General features: G+C 44.4%; 1 protein-coding gene across 1 annotated transcript in view; it reads left to right on the plus strand.

Moving 5' to 3' along the window:
- Positions 1 to 18,584, plus strand: part of ATP1A1 (ATPase Na+/K+ transporting subunit alpha 1) — a 31,809-nt gene extending 13,225 nt beyond the window's left edge. The window contains exons 7-23 of the mRNA XM_077822757.1: positions 225 to 342; positions 1,549 to 1,817; positions 2,957 to 3,155; positions 4,449 to 4,558; positions 5,700 to 5,834; positions 6,364 to 6,556; positions 7,109 to 7,284; positions 8,147 to 8,283; positions 11,029 to 11,179; positions 11,953 to 12,121; positions 13,076 to 13,230; positions 14,258 to 14,381; positions 15,199 to 15,344; positions 15,481 to 15,611; positions 16,065 to 16,166; positions 17,344 to 17,435; positions 18,265 to 18,584. Coding sequence (XP_077678883.1) covers positions 225 to 342; positions 1,549 to 1,817; positions 2,957 to 3,155; positions 4,449 to 4,558; positions 5,700 to 5,834; positions 6,364 to 6,556; positions 7,109 to 7,284; positions 8,147 to 8,283; positions 11,029 to 11,179; positions 11,953 to 12,121; positions 13,076 to 13,230; positions 14,258 to 14,381; positions 15,199 to 15,344; positions 15,481 to 15,611; positions 16,065 to 16,166; positions 17,344 to 17,435; positions 18,265 to 18,293 — 2,436 coding nt within the window. The 3' untranslated portion in view covers positions 18,294 to 18,584. The remainder of the gene's footprint in view (positions 1 to 224; positions 343 to 1,548; positions 1,818 to 2,956; positions 3,156 to 4,448; positions 4,559 to 5,699; positions 5,835 to 6,363; positions 6,557 to 7,108; positions 7,285 to 8,146; positions 8,284 to 11,028; positions 11,180 to 11,952; positions 12,122 to 13,075; positions 13,231 to 14,257; positions 14,382 to 15,198; positions 15,345 to 15,480; positions 15,612 to 16,064; positions 16,167 to 17,343; positions 17,436 to 18,264) is intronic.
- Positions 18,585 to 24,893: the final 6,309 nt, after the last annotated feature.

Consider the following 24,893-nt stretch of genomic DNA (forward strand, 5'->3'; position numbering starts at 1 on the left):
ATGATGATATAGAAGTGCCCTAGAATTCCAATGTTTTCCCCTTAAATTCAGGGCTTTGGAGCAGAGCCTGGAGCTGGAGCAGCTCCGGAGCAGTGGAGCAGCAGGTTTTTGCCTGGAGCTGGAGCGGAGCCGGAGCACAGCTCCAAAGCCCTGCTTAAATTTCTTCTCCTTCCTGGGTATTTATCCGCTTGCGCAAGAAACATTGTGATATATCTTCTATGCAGGTGGATAACTCCTCACTCACTGGTGAGTCAGAGCCTCAGACCAGGTCTCCAGATTTCACGAACGAGAACCCACTGGAGACCAGGAACATTGCTTTCTTTTCCACCAACTGTGTGGAAGGTACATGGCTTTAATACTCCATAAAATGTGCACTAATGTAACACCGGGGGGTTAAAATATTAAATCAAGAAACTATGGCAGTATAAATGTTTAATGTGTAACTTTATGTAGTTGGAAGCACATGGACTCCACTTCCAAATCCCCTGCAAACAACCAGGGTATAGGCTCTTGGAGAGAGGCTGTATCTGATAGGAAATTGACTGTGTGTAATTGGACAGTAAGCTTCTGCAGCAACACTAGCTTTGAGTTTCCTGTTTCCTTCAAGATGTTGCTTTATTCTACTTCTATTAATTTAACTAATTCAAACCTTTAGAAAGGACAAGGAACATGGGTTTTTATAGTTCCCCTGGCATCGTTCTCACCCAAAGACCCAACTGAGGTCAGACAGAGGTGTTTGAAAATAACACAGCTGCTTTAGAGAATTCCAGTGCCCATCAAACAGAACTAGTATTCCACCTTCAGAATTCTTCAGTAGACTCAGTGGCTATTGTATGAATTAGCCCCTCCCTTTGTCATTTGTGACCCAACACTGTGTGACATGATGTGTCCCAGTGTAACCAGATAGAGTACAATGAGGATTTACAAATAAAAAGTAGTGTCTTTTTTGGTAAACATGTGGGGCTCAGTTCTGCCCTCAGATATGCACGTATATATCTTTATGGCAACACACATAATATGCCTAGATCACATTGTCAATCCAGTGTTGGAGGAGAAATGTTGTACTGCATAGCTGGTTGACACTTGTCATGTTGTACCAGAGGGATAGGCCCCAAAATAGGGACTGGCATTTAGAAGGGATTCCCTTCTCCTTCTGCTGTAATAAGCAAGCAAAAGTCTGTGCCTGCTTATGTCATTACGTCATCCATTTAGCAGAAAGCTATCTGCCCTCTTAAAAATCTTGTGGATGCACTGCCATGCAGCAGGTCCTTATTCACTAATTGGAATCCAAGGGAGGAGGTGTGCAGGAACTTTACATGGCAATGGTGATGGTATGTACACAAGAATTCCTGCTCTGGGGCTGGGTTAGAGATTCGTCCTCACATATGCTTGATGTGGATGAGGGTGTAAAGGCTATTGTGTGAACAAACATGGTTGTTTTAAATGAATCTATGGAGATCTGATTAAGCACCTCCAAACTCAAACCAGAGCTTTCTGTGTTTGGCATCAGTGAGTACTCTATTAAAGCCTGTTGGCTCTCACTTCCAGGCACTGCCCGTGGTGTTGTCATTAACATCGGCGATAATACTGTGATGGGCCGTATTGCCACTCTCGCATCTGGACTGGAAGGGGGGAAAACTCCCATTGCAACTGAGATTGAGCATTTTATTCACATCATCACTGGAGTGGCTGTGTTCCTGGGAGTCACCTTCTTCATCCTCTCATTGATCCTTGAGTACACCTGGCTGGAGGCTGTCATCTTCCTCATTGGAATCATTGTCGCCAACGTTCCTGAGGGTCTGCTTGCTACTGTCACGGTGAGCTGGTGGGGAATATCAAGATAGTTTGAAATCAGTTGCACTTAATCTTAGATCGTACTTGAAGGCAAACTATAGTGTAGCAAGGGGTATTCTCATCGCTGAGCAGTCTTCTTGGCCTGTGTGGGTAGGGCCAACCTGTGATAGTGATTAATTTAGTCTGAGAAACAGTCACGTTATTCTGCCTAGTACCAACTCATCCAAACTACATTGGAACCCTTCTGCAAAATTAACCACAGTTTTGACACTCTTCAGCTAGTGTACATGGGCCCCAAATTACTAAATCATAAAAAAGTTTCATATTGCAAGACTGTTAACTCTTTAGTCAGGTTTCAGAGTAGCAGCCGTGTTAGTCTGTATTCGCAAAAAGAAAAGGAGTACTTGTGGCACCTTAGAGACTAACAAATTTATTTGAGCATAAGCTTTCATGAGCTTCAGCTCACTTCATCGGATGCATTCAGTGGACTCACTTCATCGGATGCATTCTGCATCCGATGAAGTGAGCTGTAGCTCATGAAAGCTTATGCTCAAATTAAATTTGTTAGTCTCTGAGGTGCCACAAGTACTCCTTTTCTCCTTAGTCAAAAAGTCAGGACTATATAAATGCAGTTCCCTTTCTGATACAGTGAAAAGAAGGAGACTATCCAGTGTGGTGACATTTAACCTCTTTTTAAAAAAAAAAAAACACACAAACAAAAAAACCCCACTATTTTGAAGTAAAGTAACAAAGGTACCTTCCACCTGCAGAGTCTCATGCCTTTGAGTTCCCAACTGAATGGCTGGGAAAGGCCATTCCCACTTACTTTAGATGGTAAATCAGGGCCATGTCTGGCTAAACTGTTTCAAAAACTTCTCATGTTCTTGAATAGTTTCTGTACTCTTTATTGGCATTTCATTTTAAGGCCTTCTGACCCAAAATGTGATATGATATAGAAGATGTTTAAATTTTAGACCAGACTGTGTTTTCGCCTTCATAAACAAGTCTAAGAATCAGTGCTTTCTGTTCTTGTGGGGGCGTGGTAACGACAGTTTCTAAACGCAAAATTACTGCACTCTAGTGCCAGTTGTGGGCTATGTAGAACTAAATCAGTGTACAAGCACCTGTCTGATTCTTCCATCTTTCTCACTTCCTCTCCCAGGTGTGTCTGACACTAACAGCCAAGCGCATGGCTCGTAAGAACTGTCTGGTGAAGAACTTGGAAGCTGTGGAAACCCTGGGCTCCACATCTACCATCTGCTCTGACAAAACTGGTACCCTGACTCAGAACCGCATGACAGTTGCCCACATGTGGTTTGACAATCAGATTCATGAGGCCGACACCACAGAGAACCAGAGCGGTAAGAAAAGCGCTCTCAATTCGAGTTTCTGATTAGCATGTTGTGCTAGAGGTGTCTTGACTTACAGATAGCGTAAAAAGACTTTGGTGTCTGGAGGGCAGAGTTGGGAGGATTTAGAACTTGTCTGCTACCGTTCCTGGTTAATCAATATAAACCTCATTATGGCCCCGTGCTCTAACTTCCTTTCCTCTTTATCTTGAATGTACAACTCACTGGACTGGTGATTCCTAGACAGTGAGCATTAGAAAGATCACTTTCCCTAGTTCAGATTCACGTTTTGGATTTGATCTCAGACCTTGATGTTACCTACCACTTGGCAAAATATCCAAGTCTTATCACCGCTCAAAGTGCCTGTAAATCATGCGTTTCAATGCTAGCTCTGCCACTCTCTAATTTTTTCTAAACTAGAAAATGTTGTTTTGGTTACCAGGTGCACTTGCACTGGTGAGGAAGACTTGATTTTTTTTTCCATAGGTCTGATCGTGCTTGTCTGATCCAGTTTTGAAAGTGGCTGTGTCTGGTCTACACTAGTACTTCAGCCATGTTTAATACAATGCAAAGTATCAAGCTATATAAATACAAAGCATTATTAGAAGCCGTATAAACACTTGGGCTGGCGACAGTAGGAATAAACCAGTGTTTATTCCGTGAAGAAGAATCTTCAAGGCTTAATAGTTTTGTCCCTCCCAACTAGCAAATGCCTTTTAAAAAGGCTTTTGCCTGGTTTACTGTTTCCAGGGAAACCATGTTCAATTCATGTCATTTGAAGCTCCTCAACAATAAACATGGGGTAAATGGAGTGGAGGAGTCCTTTAATTGTCATCCCTGTGATAAACTTTCACATTTAACCTTTCACATTCATTTTGCAGACTTGTCATAGTGAGGCCAGGACTTCCCTAACAGTGAGTGGGAGAGCTGGAGTGGAACCCAAGAATTTTGATTCCTAGTGTCCCAGTCTATGAAAGGAAGTCAGTCTGACCCTTGCCACTACTGAAAGCATAACTACTAGTATATAGAATCTAAACTAAAAAAGCCTATTCTTAAAATGCTTAGCTACTCTGTTAATCCCCAGGCCTTTCCCTACTCACCACCTGCTCCCCAGAGTAACTTGTGAGTAGATGAGTGGCTAAAATTTAGGGAAGAAGAAGCAGATGCAAAACTCCCAGTAGGACAAATAATCAGCTTTTTTTATAGCCTGAGGTAGAAAAGACCGAGACTTTACACTAAGCTGAATGAAGCCTTTTCCCTGATCTATTTGGCACCTTAACATTTCCCTTCTCCCCCTGCTTCCAGGTGCCTCCTTTGACAAGAGTTCTCTTACCTGGGGTGCTCTGTCCAGAGTTGCAGGTCTCTGCAACCGTGCTGTGTTCCAGGCTAACCAAGAAAATGTACCTATTCTGAAGGTGAGTTCAATAAATGCATCCTAAACTATCCTGACAACAATTTTTGCTCTGATTTGTTGGTGTTACAATCCAGTTGTCTAGACTGGTGAAGGCAGTGCAGTAACAATTTATGTCCAGTCTCTGTGACATGCCCGCCAGGCCCAGGATTGCAGTGGACATGTAGGGCGGGAAGGCCAGCTACTACTACCTACTGCTCCTGGCTTTTCCTGCAAACAGACCCATAGAGGAAAGCTGGGGAAGCAATCTCCCTTTCTGTGCTTCTGGCAGGGGTGGGAGGTGGTTCTGATGGTGATTGATGTATGACTCCTGCAGCATGATCTCTGCCTTCTGCTGACCCCAGATATCTGCAGGTTAAGGGAGTAGAACACAACAGGAACTGAAAATGTTCCAGAGCAAGGTTTCATGCACAGCTTGGTGCATTTTCTCCCCTCTTTTGGTTATTCCCACATAGTATGTGAGGAGTGGGTTCCATGACAGTATATTTTGCTTTAAAGAAACTGGCAGTTGTGGGCATAGGAGCAGAGTGAGCCGCTGTCATAGGATCTTTCATTAACTTCACAGTACACTTGTGCCTAATCTTGTCTGACCTTCTGACATAATTATATGTCACTAAAGCAAATGCCACATGGCAATAATCATGGAGGAGAGATGCTAAGCTAAGATCCAGCCTAGTCTAATGTCTGCAAAAGTGAAGCATTGTTCTTGTGTCCAGCGTTTGACATGTTAATTATGTCACTTAATGCATTACTGGAAGGTGCTTGTATACTATGCTTCATAGCAGCAATGTAGGAGATCCCATGCAGAACACAATAACTGTCTTGATTATTCATCAATACTGGTTCTGTGACTATATTAAAAACAGAGGATTTATAATCTGCTACCATAAAATCTTATACCTATTGTAATCCTGCTTCTTCCATCTCTTCGTTCATAACTTGAAGCTGTTAAAAATAATTTATTACTGTAATACGTGACTGCCACAACTCTTCTTCTTATAATGTCCTGTTGGTTACATAACTTTCTCCACGTTCTAGAGGTCTGCTTGACTTTGGCTTCAGCCTTCTTTGAAATGCTTGGTCCCTTTTCTGAAAGGAGTGAGCGCATGCAAGTTTACAATGTGAAACTTTTTTTATTTTAACAGAGGGCAGTTGCAGGTGATGCATCTGAATCTGCACTTCTAAAATGTATTGAAGTGTGCTGTGGATCTGTCAAAGAGATGAGAGAAAGGAATGCCAAAGTAGTGGAAATACCATTCAACTCTACCAACAAATACCAGGTAAAAGGGAACGAGAACCTCCTGAGGAAGAAGGGTTCCTAGTCCCTGAGGCACTGTATAAATTAACCTATGGGGGCTGGATCAGCCCTGAATAACACACACCAGTGTCTGCAGTGGGATTGCATTGGCTGCAAATAGGTTTTTTTTTGTTTTGTTTTGTTACATATCTGAGTGTTGTGATGGGAGACTAGGAGAGGTTGAATCTGGGGAACTAACTGAAGTGCAAATGTTATCTTTTAAAATAAATGACACGCACACTAGAGCGTTCTCGACACTCGCATATAACCAAGGTTGTGGGAGAGAACTCGCCGGAATTCCTGTGTTTCCAGAGTACCTTAAATGGATCTGCCTTAATTCTCCAATTCACTGCTGTATGCTTGGAGTGAGTGTTAAGCACTTTCTGTCTATACAACTCTTCCAAATCACTGTGGAAACTAACCATTCTGTGTGGCATTTTTAATGGGAACAGTCCCATTAATCTCATGCTATACAACTATAAAGCAGTGAAAGCTCTTCTCTTACAACCCAGCTGTCTATCCATAAGAATGCCAATCCATCAGAGTCTCGCTATCTGCTGGTGATGAAGGGAGCCCCAGAGAGAATCCTGGACCGCTGCAGCTCCATTTTGATCCATGGAAAAGAAAAGCCGCTGGATGAGGAGGCAAAAGATGCTTTTCAAAATGCCTACCTTGAACTGGGAGGCCTTGGGGAGAGAGTACTAGGTAAGGAAATGCAGTCATCATGCAGTGGTTTTGGCTCCACACAGAATGCCACAGAAGCAATGGGTTAAGTACAGGGGGTTGTGTTCTGTTCTGGCAATGCAACTGTCTCTAACCTACCGGGCACGTCGGCATTGATCTGGAAAGACCCTCTCCCTTGGGAGGGATATGCACTTGTTCTAATATTGGGTGCAGCCTACATGGACGTTTTGGGGTCCCATCGTACAGGGTAGCCAGACTGCTTGGATCAAAATGAATCAATGCATGCTGGAACCTATCACTTTCCATGGGCTGCATTATATTAAAAATTGCTCCATTTAAAGTAAATTAAGTAGTTCTTGGTCACTTGGCATTGGCAACTAGCCACTAGTGTAGGAGAAACTTTTAAGCCATCAGGAGCTATGCTTGCTTTGAATAACATTGACTGGGCTCCTGAGCAGAAGACCTGGCACTAACCAGAGCTCATCACCACTGTTGTTCACAATAAGTGAATTCACCACTAAACCTGTCTGCTTAGGGGCACAAACTAATCATAGTTTTTGACTTTCTCTGCAGGCTTTTGCCACTTGGCTCTGCCAGATGATCAGTTCCCGGAAGGCTTCCAGTTTGACACCGATGACATCAACTTTCCTGTGGAAAAACTCTGCTTTGTTGGGTTGATTTCAATGATTGACCCTCCTCGTGCTGCTGTGCCAGATGCTGTTGGCAAGTGCAGAAGTGCTGGAATCAAGGTATCTCTTTTTGAGTGTGCGATGACAGGAGCTAAAATACAAATGAACTGAGTGAGCCCAATATTCAGACCTGGAAGAAACTAGGTTCTCCTTCAAATGCTGATCCTTATGTGTGTTCCACATATGTGTACTGCATGTGCCTGAGACTGGAGATTTGTAGCTAGTAGTGAATACTTCCCTGGGCCCAGTTCACTCTGATGCTGTTCTTAAAGGCTAAGACACTTAATGCTTTGGAAGTTTGCCATTTAACTTAACGGAGTAATGCAGGGTCCACGGTAATCAAATAGCAGACTGAAAAAAAGTTTTTGATGGAGAGTCCAGATTCCTAATATCCAGGGGCTGAACTTGTCTGAGTCAGACAAAGTTGGGCCTAATATTCTGTTGGTTAGCTCCTGTCTCTTAACACAGTGCTGGTCTAAAAGTATTGATGACAGTCCTGTAGATGGAAGTAATCTTCCTGACCAGGAAATGCAAGCTTCCCTGCACTGCTCTCTTTTCCCTTCCTCGGGGAACCACCTGGGCATGGGGAGCTCTATTTCTATGTTCTGTTAATTTCTTCTTGGCCTCCTGAGATCCCCAGCAAATGGGCCTGTTGTAACGCCATGCCTATTAAATATCTGGCTGAGCTCAGATTTGCTTCCCAGATGTCACCTTGCTGACTCTCTCGCAGTCTGAATTGACGTGGCAGGGTTCAACAAGAACAGAGCAACTCTGGAAATAAGACTTAATCCTTACCACAATTTACTTGTGACAACAAAAGGAAGCGTTAACACTCCTTCAGTATGCACTCTGTCTCTGTTCTACAGAGTGCTGCTCAACAGAAGGGGTTAGGCTTTCACAATGTCTGATGTTTGCATTGCAGGTTATCATGGTTACGGGAGACCATCCAATCACAGCCAAAGCTATTGCCAAGGGTGTCGGCATCATCTCTGAGGGCAATGAAACAGTAGAGGATATTGCTGCTCGTCTGAATATCCCTGTCAGCCAGGTCAACCCCAGGTACTGAACAGAAAAAACTTTGCAGATAGAAAGGAAAAGGCTGTCTTAGAATAAAGACTGCCTCTCATGTCTCCCCTGCACAATCCCCTCTTAGCTTTACTTTATCTGAGACTAGAAGTTAACATGTCTAACGCTGCACACTGTATTTCTTTGGCACTTGTCACACATCCAGTGAAATGTTCACTTGACCCCAAAATGTTCTAGTAACTACTAGATTTTTACATAAGGGTAAATAACTTTGAAGCAAAACTCAAAAAGCTTGTTTGCATCATGTTAGTGTGCATAAACCAAAAGCAGGACACACCTTCCTGATTTCATAGCTGCCAGCACTGGTAACTGTGTCCTGAGTGGAGATTGTGGAATTATTAACAGGGAATTTAGCAGATGCACAACTGACTAAATTGCCATTGAAGATGTATTTAATGTTAAGATTAATAAATGTTTCAGTACTTAAGTACTTGAAGTACTTAAAGTAAGGCATGAGTACTTAAAGGTCCAATTTTAGTCCAGTTTTCACCCAAAACTTATTTAAGCTTGTTTATAATAGAACAATATTGTTATGCTTGGAAGGACTAGATTGTTTTATTGGTAAATGTCAGAAAATATTTTCACTGTATACACACAAACTGATGAAAAAATCCATCAGTAATTGAAATTTTGAGATAAGCAAAGTAAGGAAAGCACTGCTTGAGAACGAAGTTTGGCTTAACGGTATTTACTTCATAAATTTTTATACGTGATGTTTGTGTCTTACTATTATAGTTTTAACTTTTTTGAATCTCAATACCTACTGTCATTAAATTGTCGGACCCCCCCATAATTTCCCACAACTGTGAAAATTTAAGTAGATAAATGTTTTAAGTGCATAAAAAAAGTCCGATACAAGTTGAAATTTAAAAAAAAAAAATTGAATTCGGCCAAGCTTAATTAAAGAAAAGCTTAACTATTAATAAACTACATGTCAAAACTGGACTAAAAGCCCCCTTTGAGTGCCGAAGACGCTGAAACATTGATTAAAGGTTTGTGGAAGAACTCAAATGAAAAGTGATAATGGCTAGGCTGTTTTAACTGTCTAATCTGAGTGGCCTGCAAAAATTCAAACAAGATAGTTTATACTGAGTGTAAGATTCCTTACTTGTAATGTAAGGAAATGTAACTGGAACTCTCTTAAAAGTTGACCTCCCATTCAACTCCAAAGAGAAATATTTTAAATTTTAAAATCAAACCAGGTGGTTAAGACTCTCAAAAGTCAAAACAAGGCCCTGTTCCCTCAAGAGTTTCAGATCTGAATTTTTTGGGTGGGCAGAGGAACTGAGGAGCGCTGGGGATAGCATTCAAAACTGATCTTAAGGTCCATAGCGCCAAAGTAGGGTAGATAGGACCTATGGACAAATACTTGAGTTCCCTTCAGGACTTCAGTTCCCCTCACTGGTTAATACAGGGTGCCTTCACTACCTGAGAGCACAGCATTTGAAATAGTTATCTGGGAAATTCACCCTATTCATAAGCTGGCTGCTTATATGGTTACTGGGCTGCCTGCATTGTTTAGCCTGACCAAGCCTTTGTTTTGCTTGGAGGATCTCTGCAGAGCACTTGTGAAGTGTGAATAGACAGCTTGTGGAATGAATTGCTGACGAAGATGAAATATTGTGGTTAGATTTTTTGACAGGGTAACTTCATAACACTCATTATGTGATAATGCAGGCTAAGGAGGATAAATGGACCACATGTTTGAGGGTAGGGTGACCAGATGTCCCTGATTTTTGGGTCTTTATCTTATATAGGCTCCTTTTAACACCCCCCCCGGGTCCCGATTTTTCACATTTGCTGTCTGGTCACCCTATATGAGGGTCTTGGTGTGGCTGGCTGTGAGGTCAGAAAGGAATTTCCCCTTATGTACAATGTTGCATCATTAGCTACATGTATTATCCTTTTGGCCAGTAATGGGTTGGATGCTGGACTAGATAAGAGCTGGTGGTCTGATGTAGTCTGGCATGGATATACACCCTATGTGGGTAAGAAAATAAAAAATACTAGAGCATAACATGAGCTGTGTGTGTTAGAATATTTTGTAACTGTAGACTAAGCTCCCTGTAAGCTGCGCAGCCAACGCCTTAGTGCCATGCAGGCGCTCAGGGAACACGCCTTGGGACCTGCCAGGGTAGAGGTGCCCCTAGCCTGGCCCCCAACTCTGCTGTGGCACCCCTATCCCGGCCTGGACCTGCCAGGGGAAGGGTGCCTTTCCTATGACCCCAGCCCCAGGGCTACTGTGGTGGGGAGAGGTGCCTCTTCCTTCCCCCCACCCCCACAGCCCAGGTGCTGCTGCAGGGGAGAGAGAGCTGGGGGGAGTCCTCTCTCTCCCCGCCATAGCCCCAGAGCACCCTCCTGCACCTCCGAACTCCTCAGCCCACCCTTACCATATTAATTTTTGTTATGTGCACTAATATGAAGATGTGTGACACATCACCTCCATATTGGTGCACATAACAAAATTCATTCCACACATCGGTGGGAAACATTAGAGGGAACACTGACCGTAGAACACAGGAACAGTCTTTCTTCCCTCTCCTACGGTAAGAGTAGGTCACACAAGATATGACATCCCAAACATTATAAAATGTGGAATCTCCTCCTCCTCTGAAGGCAGTACTTTTTAAGTATATTAAAAGCTGAGGCTTCCCTTTTGTAGTGTACATAAGAGTTGTGGGTTAATGGAAGGTGTGTGTGCTTTTTGTTAAATCCCAGGGATGCCAAGGCCTGTGTTGTCCATGGCACAGATCTGAAGGACATGACCAGTGAACAACTAGATGACATTCTGACTCATCATACGGAAATTGTGTTTGCCAGGACATCTCCTCAGCAGAAGCTTATAATTGTGGAAGGTTGCCAGCGACAGGTAAGGAGAAAGTGCTAAGCTATTTGATCATCCATAAAAGTATTCGCTTTAAGCTACCAGCTCAAGTATGCAGCATGTTCAAGAGCAACAGCACGGCCTAGACATCTCTCACCACTCTGCAGTATGTCTGCCTAGTTGTTCAGGGTTTTCTTTATAGTAACAGCAACAGCTGCAGAAGCACTTTGTGATACTGGTCTGAGCCATAGCTAGGTATTCTGTATAGACGTCATATATGAATATGGACACTATGAGGAAAGGTGTATGATACACATTTTCAAATCAGTGCCATGCATCACTGCAGGCCTCATAAGTGACCTGCAAGGGGAAAAGTTGTTGCTGAAGTTAGGTTTAAGGTCTGAACACTTACGGAGAGAGGGGCTTAAACTTTCAACATTATTACCACCCCACCCTAAGACCAGAGACATCCAATGTGTTCTCCAAAGAAAGCAGCAAGTCCAGATATGAAATTCCTGACTGACTGCAGGCTTCAGAGAAGCGTACCAGGTCTCTGTACTTCAAAGAAGACACAGGGTCTCTTTCAAAAATCCTTCACTGATCACCTACAAGACCTTGATCGGGTCCCAAACATAGCACTAAAAGAGCCGTTTCCAGCTACAGGTCCTGTTCAGAAAAATTGCTATTCAGGATTGTGACAGACCCTTGGGGAGGGGTTAATGGTAATACCCTTGGAAGACTCGTACGTTGCCTCGAGGGCATCCAAGTTTGCACATTCCTATTGTGGGAACTGAACTCTTCTCTTTCCCTGTACATAGGGAGCCATTGTAGCTGTTACTGGAGATGGTGTGAATGACTCCCCAGCTCTGAAGAAAGCAGACATTGGTGTTGCCATGGGTATTGCTGGCTCTGACGTCTCTAAACAGGCAGCTGACATGATTCTCCTGGATGACAACTTTGCCTCCATTGTAACTGGTGTAGAGGAAGGTGAATTTCCAAGCCCCTGTTGAACTTCAATTAGCACACTAAGTGTAGGCAATTCTAGTTTATCTCACAGGGTATCACCAAGTATCTCTGAAAGACTTCTCTTAACTTGGGTTTATAATTCACTTTCACAGTAAAGTCTTACCAAACCTACCCAAGCAGGAAATTCTATCCCCAAAAAAGTCATTGGGATCTGTACTTAATCTAGGTTAAGGGTTTCCCCTGGCTACTAAGTGAAGGGATTCCAAGGCTAGGGCTAGGCCTGAAGCCTGTTGTAAGGTAGGGGGCTCCCCGAGCTAGATTAGGGTTACTAAGGGTATGCCTGCTCAGCAAAGAAAAACCTATTGCTGGCCTATGCCAGCTAGCTGGGGATTGCGGGCCTCCAGATCTTTTTACTGCTGTGTAGACTTCCGTGCCTGGGCTGGAGTAAGTTAACTCGTTATCTCCCTTCTGTTCTCTAATATCAGTGTTGGTAGCTGTGGAAGTAAGGATCCTGAATTTTATCTGGCTGTTCACCTCCAGCAGAAGTGAAATGGAAGGCAGTCCAGCCATAGGGCTTTCCTCTCCCATGCCTGCTGTTGAATCCCCAGCCACAGCTACTTGCGATGCCTAAAAGGTGTTGGGTTTTGAGAGGGCAGTTGGAAGTGGGGGCTCACAGGAACAGTTATGTCTGATTCCCCCCAGTGAACTCGAAAATGAGGTGGTTTCCTTTCTCCATATTCAGTGGAACCTGCTGGTGGTGAACTGAGATAGTGATACTGCCTTCATGATGACTTGAATAGAATACCTGAACTTCCACTGCACTGCAGTTCTGCTTGTGATAGAAGCTCTGCCTGGAGGGAAAACTAGTGTGTCTAGGCTTTCAAGCACTAGTGTGTTTAGCTTTAGGAATAAAGCCTTCTGTAAACCACCTGGCTGCCATGTGGTAGTAAAGAATCTGTATTTCTTCCTTCCTAGGTCGTCTGATCTTTGATAACCTGAAGAAATCCATTGCTTACACCTTGACCAGTAACATCCCTGAGATCACACCTTTCCTAATCTTCATCATTGCTAACATCCCCCTGCCCCTAGGAACAGTCACGATTCTCTGCATCGACTTGGGCACTGACATGGTAAATACCTTAGAATACCAGGGGTACATATGGGTTCTACATAGCCCTAAAGAACTTCACATTCAAGAGAATATGGAACCAGCTTGTTTCTTAGCCCTGTAACATAGCTGGTCACTAGATACTCTTTTTCCATAGCCCAGTTTACCTGTCTCCTGAGAATCAAAGCTTGATGGCTTACAGAGTGTTTTTTGATCCTCTCTAAGGACCAATAGAAGGGCAAGGTACTACATATAGGCCCTCAATCTAACTTCATTATTTGGCAACAGGCCTGTATGTTTCTTGGTCACTATAATGCAGAGGTGGGCAAACTACAGCCCGCGGGCCACATCCGGCCCACAGGACCATCCTGCCCTGCCCCTGAGCTCTCAGCTGGGGAGGCTAGTCCCCAGCCCCTCCCTTGCTGTCCCCACTACCCCCACAGCATCAGGTCATCACCACACCGCCAGCACTCTGGTCCACCGCTCCCGCTGGGGAGCGCGGCAGCGTGACTGCGAGATCCTGCCGCTCTGAGCGGCATGGTAAGGGAGCAGGGGTTGGATAAGGGGCAGGGAGTTCTGGGGGGCAGTCAGGACAGGGAGCAGGGGGCGGTTGGATGGGGCAGAGGTTTGGGATGGGGGTCAGTCAGGAGACAGAGCAGGGGGGTTGGATTAGGGAATGGGAGTCCCAGGGGGCCTGTCAGGGGGCGGGAGGATGGATAGGAGTTAGGGGACAGGGAGCCAGGCGTGCAGTTAGGGGTGGGTGGTCAGGGGACAAGGAGCAGGGGGGGTGGGTGGGTTGGGGGGTCTGAGGGGGGCAGTCGGGGGTGGAAAGTGGTAGGGGGCGGGGGCCAGGCTGTTTGGGGAGGCACAGCCTTCCGTACCCAGCCCTCCATACAGTTTCGCTACCTGGATGTGGCCCTCGGGCCAAAAGTTTGCCCACCCCTGCTATAATGGGACAGAGGGGAAGCCGTCCACTCCTTTTTGAAAATAGAAAAGCTTGTTGTTTTCAAAGCTCCCTAGAATGCCAACTCTTATCCTCCACCCCAAAGGTTCCTGCTATCTCCTTGGCATATGAGCAAGCTGAGAGTGATATCATGAAGAGACAGCCCAGAAACCCCAAAACGGACAAGCTAGTGAACGAGAGACTGATCAGTATGGCCTATGGGCAGATTGGTAAGATGCTGCTTCGTTTCATTCATTGGGACTGTGCTCGGCACTGAGGCTGGCTTGGCCTCAAGGAGGATTGTGCAATCAGTCTAGGGCTGTAGCTGCTACCATGTTTTTGTAGCGTACAGGCTTTTGGCCATGTAGGCCATATTGTATTTGGGAAGCTGGAAATTCAAGCTTTTTAAGAGACCTCCAGGCAATTGCACATGGTGGCTTGTGCAGCTTACTTCATCCACTGAATCACTTTCACAGTAATTTTATTTAATTACACAGCACTGCTAAGTAGCTGGCAGCCAACTAGTTCTCCTTGGGTTCAGACTTGTTTGGAGGAACATAGAACCCATTGTTAGTTTAATTAGAAGTAAAAGATTCTCTCCAGTATACCCCTGTACACATATCATTAGAGGCTGGATGAAAGGAAGTACAAAGATGTGCTACAGTTCACAGGGTGGTTAATTGCAGCAGACCTTGAAGCTTCATAAATGTAGCTGTTTGTGGGGAACATGGGATGAGGCTTAAAATGGGTGTTTTTATCCTGTGTCCCTGATCCAGAGTTTCGGGCCTTTACAGTAAAGTATGGAACATGGGTAACAATACAAAATTGGAGACATTTTCCTTGGGGAGGGGGAAGGAACAGATGTTGGATGGTGGTCAAAGGAACAAAATCTTCTAACTACAGAAATGCAAATTTCCCGTAGTGAGGGGTCAGGTAAATGAGGAAATTAATGTCCATGTAAGAGACAACTCATGTCTAGCAAATCACTTCTCATGACCATGTTTCACAGATTGCATAGCTTTATTTGTCACTTTCTAATCCAATCAGGTATGATCCAGGCCCTTGGAGGCTTCTTCACGTACTTTGTAATCCTAGCAGAGAATGGGTTCTTGCCCTCCTCCTTGTTAGGGATCAGAGTGAAATGGGATGACCGGTGGGTGAATGATCTGGAAGACAGCTATGGGCAGCAGTGGGTAAGTTTGAGCACAGCAAGGGGGCTGCAAGCCAAATTACTAATGTTCATATCCTGCATTGGGATACAGGTAGATCTGCACATGGAATGGATAAGGTGAATGTATAAGAACTAACGCTCTTCCTTCTCATTTCCAGACCTACGAACAGAGGAAAATTGTGGAGTTCACTTGCCACACAGCCTTCTTTGTCAGCATTGTGGTAGTGCAGTGGGCAGACTTGGTCATCTGTAAGACCAGAAGGAATTCAGTCTTTCAGCAGGGGATGAAGTAAGTTGTGTGGGATGGAAAGGTTTTAAGGAGGAGTCCGTATGCCGCTATAGCAGAGCGGCCCAGCATTATATGGAAGTGTATCTCAACAAGCACCAGACAATTTAAATTAGGTGCATTAATAGTGGCGTAGTGCTGATTAGGTGCATTAATGGGTCAAGTAGAGAAGCTTATGGCTTGTGAGCAATCCACAGTTCTCTGTGATCAGACAAGATGTGATTAGGTGGACAACTGATTTTCTCTGATCCTTGGCTGTAAGAACATCTGAAAATAACCCAGTCTCAAATATTATCTGCGTTGTGAAGGCCATGTGAAGAGAAGGGTGAAATAAAGAGGGTATAATTCCATAACTGTTTTGTACAAAGAATGTCCTAGCAAATCAGATTTCCCCAGTGAAAATCTGCATGTTTGGTGAGGAAGATGCCTTGGCACTAACTTTTCTGTCTTTCCTAGGAACAAGATCTTAATATTTGGTCTCTTTGAGGAGACTGCCCTGGCTGCCTTCCTCTCTTATTGTCCTGGCATGGATGTCGCCTTAAGGATGTTTCCACTGAAGTAAGTCATGTCTTGATATTTCAGCTCACGGTTACTCCCCAACAGTTGCAAGAGAACAAACTTATTGCTAAGATGTGATTGCATAAATGGACTCTCTCCCAAGAGTTTGAGTAGCTTGTAAAATGTAGCTTTGGAACTCTCCACTGGGTCGAGATTGGAGAATGACCTCTTAAGTCACCCACCAGAAGTCTCTCTGCTTAGCTTGCCTTGCCCATGAGAAATCAATCAATCTCTCTCTTCCTCCCTCCCCACCCCCTTGGCAGGTGACCATGATGAAGGAATCTCTTCAAGGCACAGGGCTTGCCTACACACAAGTTGTACCAATTCACCTATGCCAGCGTAGTTAAGCAGCACAACTCCCTAGGGTGCCTGCAGTTACACTAGTAGAGTTTATTCATGTGCAGGAAGGGGAATAGCTCCTCTATCCAAAATAGTTAGTGCTTTGAGATCCTCAGATGAAAGGTACTATGGGTGACTTGTCAGTCTGTAGAACTCCCTTCCCCAGTTGCTGAAGTGCCGCCCTCTGCTGCGGTGGGTTGTGGCATCAAGGCAGGAAGTGGAAAATATATCCTGTATCTGACTGAAACCAGAATGGGGAATTTAGCAGCAGAATGAAGTTGAATTTCTCCAAAACTAAACCACCACTTACAATTACCCCATGTAGTCTCAATGAGAAAATAACTGGGACTTTTAAATCTACAAAAGCTGGCATTCCCAGCAGTACGGTGTCACCCAGTGTGATGCTGAGGCACTGGTATCACTTCTGCAGCTCCTAGATGTGATAGTCTCCCATGTGATTTGGCTTGTGCAGTGATAGCTTGGATTCAGAAGGTTATAGGTTCAAAGGTTACCTGTGCTTGGAAGGAAATCTTCCTAGATCAGTGTGGTGGGGTGGGAGGAGCTAGTACTAAATGGGACAAAGGTGCAGCAGAATCTTTCGTTGGCATCTTTTATCTGGGATCAGATGAGTTTTTTCTGTGGGAAAACTCAGTGGTGATTCTTGGTTCAGCAGAGCCCCTTGCAGAAGCTGCTGTATTGGCAGGTCTGGACTTGCTTCATTCAGTGATCTACACAATTCGTCGCATAAATGCAAAGATCTGCTGCCAAATGCCAGTTAACGAATCTTTCTGCAATATACTGTCTGTATTCTTACTCATGTCTCCTTTCCCCGAAACAGACCAACCTGGTGGTTCTGTGCCTTCCCATACTCTCTCCTTATCTTCGTGTATGATGAAGTCAGAAAACTAATAATCAGACGCAGCCCTGGAGGTAAGAAGATATGGTTCCAGTGAACTGAGCACTGTTACATATGCAGTACAAATCCCAGCACTGTTGAGCAGTGTGTTCTTAGTCTCTGGGCATCAGGGCACAACGTTGCAATGCTGGAGAGGGAATCCACAGTTGCCATTTCACATATATCCCATTGCATATAGGGGTTGAAATTTCGGAGTTACACTGTCACTTCATGTCTTTAAAATGAGATTACAGTAATTATAAAATGTGATCAGACTCAAATTAGGGACAATACCAATTGAATAGTGATACTTAGTCTTGAAGCCCAGTTCTTCCTGTGTGTGAATGTGCCATAGGCAAAATTCATCTGAATTTGTCCCTTATCACTGTTCTGGTGTCCTCACTAACAAATAAAGTTCTGATTCAGTATTTTGTTCCCCCTCTTGCCAATGCTGCCCCCCCCACCTAAAAAAAAAAAAATCCTTGTTCTAGCTAAACAGCATGAAGGGCAGTGAACTGCAAAGGGTGTAAGAACTACCCTGAAGACTTACTACTGTGACTTTAATCTCTCTAATATCTGAGTTCTTAATATGTTCAGATTATGAAATGCTCCCAGGGAAAGGAAAGAGATGGGGGGGGGTATTTCCACACTACTAGAAAATAATGGTTCATGTTTGTCTAGCTCAGGGAAGTCAGAGCAGTTTGAAAATTGCAAGTCATCACGTATTTTGAAAGACTTTCCATTACAGCAAGGTCACTTAGTCTTGTACTGACATTCATTTGTGCTACTGCGTTCAGAAGTTTAATGGACAAGCTAAGCTGCTTCATGAGATTGACTTAGTTCTTTCTTTCTCTCTTTTTGTAGGTTGGGTGGAAAAGGAAACATACTACTAATTCAACTGCAAAACCACATTCCGTGCACAGCACAGCCCTCAATCTCCCCAGTGTATGTGTACTTTCAGCATTTGAATGCAGAGTTGTGCCCTGAAAGGAACGAAATGAAGAACAAAGTGAACCTGAAGAAACGTGGACTGGCGGAGAAAGGGGGAGGGAGTTTCTTTGACATATCAGTCTACGGCGATGAAAGGCAGGAGTAGTTTTTATGTGCCTTTTTTTTTTAAAAAGGAGAGAAATGTTAAGATTTTATATTTGGATTTTTACAAATAAAGATGGATTATAACAGGATGCTTCTTGTGTGTATTGTACATCTGCTGTCTCAAATAGTGCCTGTATCACAGCAGCGTATGGATAAGAGTGTTCAAAACCCATAGAGCTCCAGACGTTTGCTCCTGATGTGTTCTGATCCGCCATGATCCAAGCAACTCAGCTTCTCTACTGGAGCAATTCTACGCTGGCACCTGTTGCCACCATATTTTAAATTCCGCTCTGTAACCGTTAGCTTCCTGTCAGGAATCTGAATTACAAACCTATGTGGTTCATAAAACTCTTTGGGGATCACCTAAGTCAAAAAGTCACCTTGCATCTTCCTCCTTTTCCCCCTCTCCCAATATAATTGGAGCAGCTTTCATGGCTGCTTTTTTTTTTTATTGAGACTATGAATGAAGCCTCTTGTCAAGCTCTCCTCCCTGGTCAAGCTTAGTGACCGAAGAGACATCACCCTGCCAAGCCACCACATCTTGTCGTGGAAGGACTGCAAAGATTTTCTGCATTTTTATACAATTCTAAAACCATCTTTTACTGCAGCGGGAACATTGGCTTCTTGTTTTGATTCACCAGCTCATGCTGGCTGACCTCGGTAGTGAATTCCTCCCTAGGACTCTTTCTGTAATGATGTGCTAATGCACAAACCTTAGTACTTAAGAGTGGAAGCTGTGGATTTATGGCATGTGAAGGAGGGTCATTAAGAGAAACAGGGAAACCTGCAGTTAATGCACATGAACCTGCATTGCAGCTCTATCACAATGGAATCTAGTTCCTTCCGCTTGACAAGCACCGAGCAATTTGTATGAAACGGTGATGGAGCTAAAGCTGCATGTGCAATGTCTGTATGGGGCAGCTTGCTTCTCTTCTCCCCACCCAACCCCAAAACAAAATCCCTAAGGGGAACTCTACCTCTTGATTTTCTTCATTCATGGTTTGTTTCTGCTAATTGCCCAATGTACTCCCCACTCTCCTCACTAGAATTCAAACAGCCTTTCCCAGTCACTGCAAGCTGCTGCTTCCAGACTCTGCCTCTTGAGATCCTCCCTGTAAGTCCAGAAAAATGCTTCATGGGGCAGGGAGGGTCCGCTGAAGTTCAGGGCTCATGCCTGAGGAGTTCAACATGGACTTCTGTACAGTGCACTAAGAACTGGAAAGAAAACTGCCCATGGGGGAGGGGAGGAGGGATCTGGGTTCTAAGCATGACTTGCTGTGTAACCACTTCACTGTCTACTGCCCATCTACAAAAAGGGACAAATCTCTTTAAACGAAAGGTGGCAGAGAATTGCAAAGTATGTTACCAAGGTAACTCCCTGGAGCCTTATCTCTGCATCTGATGAAATGAGAGAGATCATACCCAGCCACATCCACTTTAAATGACCTAAACAACGGGGCTTTCACCTTCCTTTGTGGAGGGAAGGAACTACCTCAGGATCTTGGATCCCAGAATTTTTCCCGTTCAGCTTTTTAATGGCCCCTGTACTGAAATTTTTTGATATTTATAAACAATGCTGAGCTGCTAGCTACACCCCAGATAGCTGGGAGCTCAAGATTAGAGTCCATATTTAAAGAGAATTCTGAAGTTCAGTCTGAAGTAGAAATAACCAATATTTAACATACTTAATTCAGTTGGAATGAACTGGTAAAGGTAGCCATGGCTTGGCACGTATGGGGGGGGTGGGTTGTTTGGTTGGGGGGAATGGGGCTGGGAGTTGTACAGGGCAGGGGTTAGTTAAAGAATTGGGGGAGGGGGGTGAAGGGGAAGCTAAGCAGAGTACAAAACAAGCCCCACAGGGAAGAGTAGAATCAATGAGTTCTCAGGATGGCTTTGCAAATGCCTCAGAATTCCAACCTGAACAATGCTTTAAACTTTTAATGCTAATCCTAAAATGGAGTGAAGGCTGAGTGTACATGGCACTGAAACTTAAGAATGGTGCAGTTTTTAAAATGAAACTCCTACAACCCCCCCCCAATGTTGGAAAGACTGAAGATTGAAAGTGTGGAACTGCACTGTTAAAACTTAGCTTTAACTCTAATCTCTTCTCTGGGAACAACCAAAGAAGCTTAGAATCAAAGGGGTAGCCGTGTTAGTCTGGAGCTTAGAAAATACTAACAAGCAAATTCACTGTATCAGTGTCCCCTCCCAAAATGAAGAACACATCCCAGTAAACTCACTTCTGCTTAGTAGTTAGAAATACCATGGTATGCACTCACTATTCCTCTTGCATTTACATTGCGAACTCCCATGATACCTGCACGGCCTGTGTACTTAGCCACTTGTGAATCCAAAATATCTACAGTGGAGATGATGGGTAGATTCATTGTTCTGAACGGATATGTATGTGCCTCCAAACATGGATGGTGCAGAGCTGTGCCCAGAATGCTGAAATTACAGGACTCGCAAGGTGAGAGTATAGGGCAATGTGATGGCAAAGTGATGGCAAAAAAAAAAGTATACTCATTGGGAATGTCTGTGTAAAATCTGGTGTGCTATGCTAACACTGGACAGCACCTGCAATCTGTGTAAATCGTGTGTGTGTGTGTGTGTGTGTGTTTAGGTTAGGATATCCAGTGTGTGGATTCTTCAAGCTCATACAGAAATAACAAAATGTGTGTAAGCAAAATCTTTTCTTCAATAATACTGTCTGTTTACAAAGGTGATGAGTGATGGCGCATGAGAAGTTGGCAGTGGTGGGAAGGCAGAGGTCAGGTTATTTTAGATATGTCTTTGCTTTCCAGTGTCTAGATTTTAATTAAAACTTAAACTGGATTTCCTGGCTGCCTGAAGCTTGAGTTTTCGAAACACAATGTTCTCTTTACTTTGGTTCTGTGTCTGCTCCATTGTCATTCAGGCTTTGAAATCCACAGTGTAGGGCCCAATCACCCAGCTCCAGCAAGCTCCATAGCTAGGATGGAGCCACATCTTTCTCCATCTGAACACAGGCTAACAGGCAAAGAATCTGATTTTGACTGTGGATTAAGCCATTTAGAGCTTTGTGCTTAGTAACCCCATTTCTTGACTTTAACCTGGAAGTTAATTGGCAGCCAGTGCATGGTGCCAAGGATTGTTGTACTAGCACCTGTGTGGTCACAGTCTCACAAGCCAACTACTTGAAGCTTGACTCCCGGCAGAGCACATTGCAGTTGTGTAGACAAGGTTGCAAAAGTGTGAGGGAGTGATGAGCGCTGCATCAGTGAGGAAAGGATGCAATCTGTCAGAGTTCAGGGCAACTGCTCCTGTATTTCCCCTCAGTGGTTCAGCAAAGGCACCCACCCTCAGCTTCCAGCTCCCCACCTATTGCCTTTCTCGGTGGAGGCGCACATCTTTCCCTTCTCACCAGGGTATTTCTGGTCTGCACGGTTCCCTGCCTTCCTGGCATATTTCCAGCAGCTGTTCTGCCTAAACAGCCCTGCTGGCTTTCTCTTCAGAGTCTGATACCAGTGATTTACCACACAGCACTTCCTATGTCAGTCTTCTTTAGTCTTAAGGTGGTAAGCATTATGGAGAAAAATGTATTAAAACAATGAGACCCTGCATGAGTGCTAATAAGCTTACCAGAGATCATACTACCCTAGGGGTTTCTGAGTGGTCACAAGTCCATCACAGCTTCTGCCCAGAACAAGCACCCAGTCTTATGAGACCTCAGTAGACCAAGTCCTTCCAATAATCCCTCCAGGATTGGGGTCCCTCTGTGGACCAGGGTGTCTTGTCTGTTTTCTGGATCAGTAAAAAGGCCCTGAGTCACCTAAACTCAGACATTTTATGATCCAAAATTCTTTTCTATTGCTGTTGGTCTCTGGAGAATCTCATTTGGACAGCTAGGCATATACAGCTTCAAAGGCTGATGATGGAGGAAGGTCATTAACATTCCCCTCCACCTCACTGCTGGAGAAGGTACATAGATTGCCACAACACCACATACACAAAGGCATTTTTAATACAATGTACCTGAAGAGTATTAACTCTAATTCAAAAAGGGTTCAGTTAATTCCGTAAACTTTCTTAATTCCACAGGGTTTGTTCAAGGATATTGTCACTCTACAGGGGCAGCTGGGGGCAATGGCCCCATCACTTTTAAAAGTGAGAGGGCTATGCTGTCATACTTTTTACCTGCTGTCAGGGTTCCCTCCCCACTCTGAACTCTGGGGTACAGATGTGGGGACCTGCATGAAAGACCCCCTAATCTTATCTCTACCAGCTTAGGTTAAAAGCTTCCCAAGGCACAAATTCTTCCTTGTCCTTGGAACAGTATCACTGCCACCACCAAGTGAGTTAGACAACGATTTAGGAAAAGGACCACTTGGCGTTCCTGTTTCCCTAAAAATATTCCCTCTGCCCCCAAGCCCCTTCACCCCCTTTCCTGGGGAGGCTTGAGAGTAAACCAGGTGAGCACAGACCAGACCCTTGGGTTTTTAGGACACTAAAAACCCCACTCAGGTTCTTAAAAGCAGAACTTTATAATAAAGAAAAAGTAAAAGAAGCATCTCAGGATGGAAGGTAACTTTACAGGGTAATCAGATTCAAAACACAGAGGATTCCCCTCTAGGCAAAACTTTAGTTACAAAAAAACCAGGAATAAACCTCCCTCTTAGGGTAGGGAAAATTCACAAGCTAAAACAAAAGCTAATCTGATGCATTTCCTTCCTATTAATTAAAATTTGTAATCTTAGATTCTTTGTTCAGGTATGGCTTTAGGAGATGTATTTTTCCCTGCCCCGGTTCCTTGCTGATCCGGAGAGAGAACACACAAACACAAAACAAAAGCCTTCCCCCCACAGATTTGAAAGTATTTTCTCCCCTTATTGGTCCTTTTGGTCAGGTGCCAACCAGGTTATCTGAGCTTCTTAACCCTTACAGGTAAAGGAGGGATTTTATGCTACTCTTAGCTGTGTGTTTGACACCTGCCTTAAGGGTGAGTGACCTGGGGAGGGGGTAGAGAGGAGAAAGTGCAGGTGGGGCCTTAGGGGAAGAGGTGAAGTGGGAGTGGGGCCTTGTGGGGATGGGCCAGGGCCACATTTCAGGTGCTGGTGGCTCCCCCATGTCTAGGGAGCTTCCAGGGGGTCTGTCACACTGAGGAGTTTTTGTCTGAGAAGCCACACAGAGGAGAGCCCAGTACAATCCACTTGGATGGAAAGCCACTTTGACATCATTATCACTTTAATCTTTCTTACCCCCATTGAGCCTCCGTGGGTTTCATCCAGGTCTCTACTCCTGGCAGACACTGGGCCTCAAAGGAAACATCGTCCTCTTGATCCTGCGACAACACAGTGTAGCGCTGAATCAGACACTAGTCCAGAACGTGTCTCAATCTTCCCCAACAGTTTCACATAAATATTGACTAGGACAAGGCCTGAGCCTGAGCCGTGTAGACCTCCACACCAGAGACCATGGGGAGGAGACAGTTGCCCAACACCACTCTGAAATGTCTCCAAAAGCCAAGCAGGGCCCCACTTTAAAGTGAGTCTCCCAACTTCTGACAGTCATGTCACTTCACGCTCAACAATATGGAAGGGCACTGAAAGGTCTAGTCACACAAGCAAAGAGAGCTTGCTGAGCTTTGTCTAATGGCCTGAGGGAACCGCTGACCACCGAGACAGGGATAAACAATGGCACTAGCAGCTGCCCAAATCCAAAGCTACCTGATGCTAAAGCATCTTGAGTTAGGAATCAAAAACAGCTGCTTCAGCTTCCTTACATATAGTCCCCGTTGTCTCTTCCCTGCCAACTACCCCACAGAGCTGCATTTCCAGCTCTGTGATAAGAGCTGGTGGGAATTTTCTGACTCCATGATGTTTTTGAAAAATGCCAAGTCATCAAAACTTGTTGAGGGAATCTATCAGTTTTGATAGAACTTTCTCCGGTCCAGGATAGAATTTCTAGTCACACCCAGAAAGAGAGAGAGCCCAGACTAAAGGCTGCATCTCCCACCTCCCAAGTGAGTGCCCTAACCACCAGAACGGAGGGCTGAGAAATCTGGTCCATGTGACCATTAAATGTACAGGGCTGATCATGTGGCCTTCAGGTTTTTCAGCTTGGCCATGCCGCATCCTGCATAACGAGCAAATGTAAAGATTGCCGCTGCAGGGTGCTTGACTCAGTCAGCCTTGTGTTTGGCAACTGTCCCATTCCACGGACTCATTTTTGGGCTTGGTTTCTTGGATGCCCTTTTGCATTTTGCAAAAGATTATTTCAATGACAAAGGGTGCCTCGGGGGTGTTTGTGTGTGTGTGCTGCTTCCTTTATACAGATGAACCTCATGAATTCCTAGGCGTTGGCCTAATTGATGAATAGACCCATTGTAATCTTCAAACCTTTAAAAACAAGAAACATTA

Source organism: Eretmochelys imbricata, chromosome 1 (assembly GCF_965152235.1).
Source record: "Eretmochelys imbricata isolate rEreImb1 chromosome 1, rEreImb1.hap1, whole genome shotgun sequence".
Lineage (NCBI taxonomy): Eukaryota > Metazoa > Chordata > Testudines > Cheloniidae > Eretmochelys > Eretmochelys imbricata.